Raw genomic sequence first — 2,782 nt, 5'->3', positions numbered from 1 at the left:
GTGGCTCGCGAAGGCTCGGGCAGCAGGAGGAGCATGTGAGCTGTGGGCGTCCCTTTAAAAGCGGTCGGCGGGCAAGGCCTCCGCCTCTCAGTCTGCGGAGCGCCGGCGGTCACCTGGGGCTCTTGGGGCAGGCTGTTCGCCGCAGGGCCCGCGCAATCGCCTGTGGAGGTGGGAGAGGGGGCTGAACGAGAGGTGCCCCGGAGCCGTCTCGGAGCGTGGCTGTTCCGCCCCTCTCTGCGGCGGAAGATGCAGGAGCGCATTTGGGTGTCACTGCTGCTGCCGCTGCTGCTACCGCGATCGCTGTGGGCCGGTCCCCCAGACAGCCCGCGCCGGGAGCTGGAGACTGAGCCCGGGCCTTTGCAGCCCTTCGACCTACTCTACGCCAGTGGCGTGGCCGCCTACTACAGCGGGGACTACGCGAGCGCCGTGCGCGACTTGGAAGCGGCGCTGCGCAGCCACCAGCGACTGCGGGAGATACACGCGCGTTGCGCCCGCCACTGTGCCGCGCGCCGCCCGCTCGCGCCCCCCGGCGCCGGCCCAGGTGCTGAGCTGCCCTTCTTCCGTGCTTTGCTGGAGCGGGCGCGTTGCTACCGCAGCTGCGAGACCCAGCGCCTCGAGGGACCCGCGTCCCGCCACCGCGTGAGCGAAGATGTGCGCAGCGACTTCCAGCGCAGAGTGCCTTACAACTACCTTCAGCGAGCCTACCTTAAGGTATCCAGAAATTAGTGTTTTTCCACATCCAGCGCCACCTGAGACTCTGGAATGCTCTCCGCTGCCCTCCTCATGCTTCTCTTTGCCTTCAGTCTCCAAAGTCCTGTCTTTTAGATTTGGTCCCAAACATTTCTGTCTTGTGCTTGTAGATTTAGATATCTGGTGGATTAATCCCTCCCTGTAATCAACAATAGATACACTAGGGCAAGGAATTTCCCCTCAGCAACAGTTTCTCTCAGAGTGTTGTTTTGATAAGCTGATAATTAAAGTACCCATTAAGCACTAAATTCTGTGACTTTGGCAGAAGTGGGCCTAGCACAAAGTCTCTCCCCTCTGTTCATGTCTTGGTTTAACTTCGTTCCTGTTTCTTCTTTGTCTGAGCTCCCTCATCCCTTCTACACCCTACTCTACACCTTTTCTCTGAAGTTTAAAATACAGTACCTCAACAGCAGAGCTAAGAGTAAAGGAAGGATCAAAGGTGAAAGAGAAGGGACACTTGGAGGAGGTGAATCTCTGTGGGGCAGTCTCATTAAAAGTATTTACCAAAGGGAATACTTTGGTAAAAGAGCTTCCAATTTTAGGAGGTAAGCATTGAACTGGGTGATTTGGTGTCACATATCCAGTACTCTTCCTGGTTTTATTTTTTGTGTATTCAACTTGCCTGAAGTTTGTGTCAGAATGTATACAGTGCATACTGACATATTACTCACATTCAAAATTATGAAGATCATCTAGTTGCTTTCATTGAGAGATTTTAGCCTTAATTCCTGGACCTCCTCCTACCTCATGTTGCTTGAAATAGAAATTATAGACTTGCATTTATACTTGCTGCCCTCCTTCTGATTTTCTGTGCCAGAATGTTACTCTTTCTTCTGCAGTTGTTGAAGAAGTGGCATCTCTGAGGATTGATTGTTTTGTCAACCATGCTTTCAATGGACCAGGCTACATTTCTGCAGCAATGCAAATACACACCATGTGCAGACATCCAAATACATTTTGCTGCTCATTGCACATAGTCTCTGCCCTCACGAGTGACAGGGCTCTCTTGGGATGTGCAGCTGTCTGTGAAAGTTGTGAAATCACAACCAAGACAAACTCTTAATGCCCAGGACTGAGGCTAAGGTGCTGAGTTTTCTTGACTGGTATCTTGAGCAGAAAATAAGAAGACAGTCTGAGTCCTTTCCAGAACTTGTCTTACACTCTCTTGTGCCTTCTAATGGATTTGCTAAGGTATATATTAAGTGTAAATCTGACATCTTTTAAATGATTAGAACAGTTTTTAGCTGTGTTACAGAACTCAGTCAATACTAGGCAGAGAGGAAACTTTGAATACCCTAGAGCAGATGTCATAAAGTACTTCCCAGAGCAGAACGTAGGTGGTAGTTTGGGCCCTGTGATGTGTGCCTCCCCATAGCCTTAAATGTGAGGTTTTGCAGTCTTACCTACAGTTCTGTCACACATCTTGGGCAGATTTTTCTTTCTCACATCTGGAGAGGGAATATAAAGAACCATGGGGTAACTCTCAAATTCCTGGGTTCCTTTGATTTTATAATTAAGTTTGCTTCACTGTTAATGTTAACACTGTCAGTCATTTCCTAGCTCATGTCTTCTGGTTGGAAGTCAAAAGAAGTGAAATCATGAAGCCATAGGTTTCACATGCCTTAAATTCTTACAGTGAATTGATAATAGACACAAGTCACACGTGGGTACCTTTGTGGTACTTTGTTGTGGTATGATGAGCCAGTGATGTTTAAGAAGTTTTTTTCAAAAATATGTAACTGTATATGCTGATTTCTAGTCTCACAATAATGTATCTGAGAGCACAGCAAAAGTCTTGCATTTTCTCCTGACTTTACCTCCACCCCCATAGGCAAAGTTTCTTGGATCTGTGTAACTGATAATCTCTTAAAGAGGAAACATTTTTATCCTCTTAGAAATTAGTTTTTGATGGTTAGAATTTGGAATAGTGTCTTTGTGAGCATCTAATAAGATGCATCATGTTCCCATCTGGCCTACCTAAGAAGAACTCTACAGTTTCAGCCTTTGCTTAGCTTCCTGGGAGTCTCCCCCC

At 48.0% G+C, this 2,782-nt stretch overlaps 1 protein-coding gene across 1 annotated transcript in view; it reads left to right on the top strand.

The window, feature by feature from the left end:
* The first annotated feature begins 246 nt into the window (after window positions 1-246).
* P3H2 (prolyl 3-hydroxylase 2) overlaps window positions 247-2,782 on the top strand; it is a 256,762-nt gene continuing 254,226 nt past the window's right edge. Inside the window, exon 1 of the mRNA XM_007936013.2 lies at window positions 247-711. Within this exon, the coding sequence (XP_007934204.1) occupies window positions 247-711 (465 nt within the window). The remainder of the gene's footprint in view (window positions 712-2,782) is intronic.

The sequence above is a fragment of the Orycteropus afer genome, unplaced genomic scaffold, assembly GCF_000298275.1.
Source record: "Orycteropus afer afer isolate SDZICR_OR568_19922 unplaced genomic scaffold, OryAfe1.0 scaffold00032, whole genome shotgun sequence".
Lineage (NCBI taxonomy): Eukaryota > Metazoa > Chordata > Mammalia > Tubulidentata > Orycteropodidae > Orycteropus > Orycteropus afer.
The sequence above is the reverse complement of the archived record's forward strand: the minus strand, read 5'-3'. Positions and strand labels throughout refer to the sequence as shown.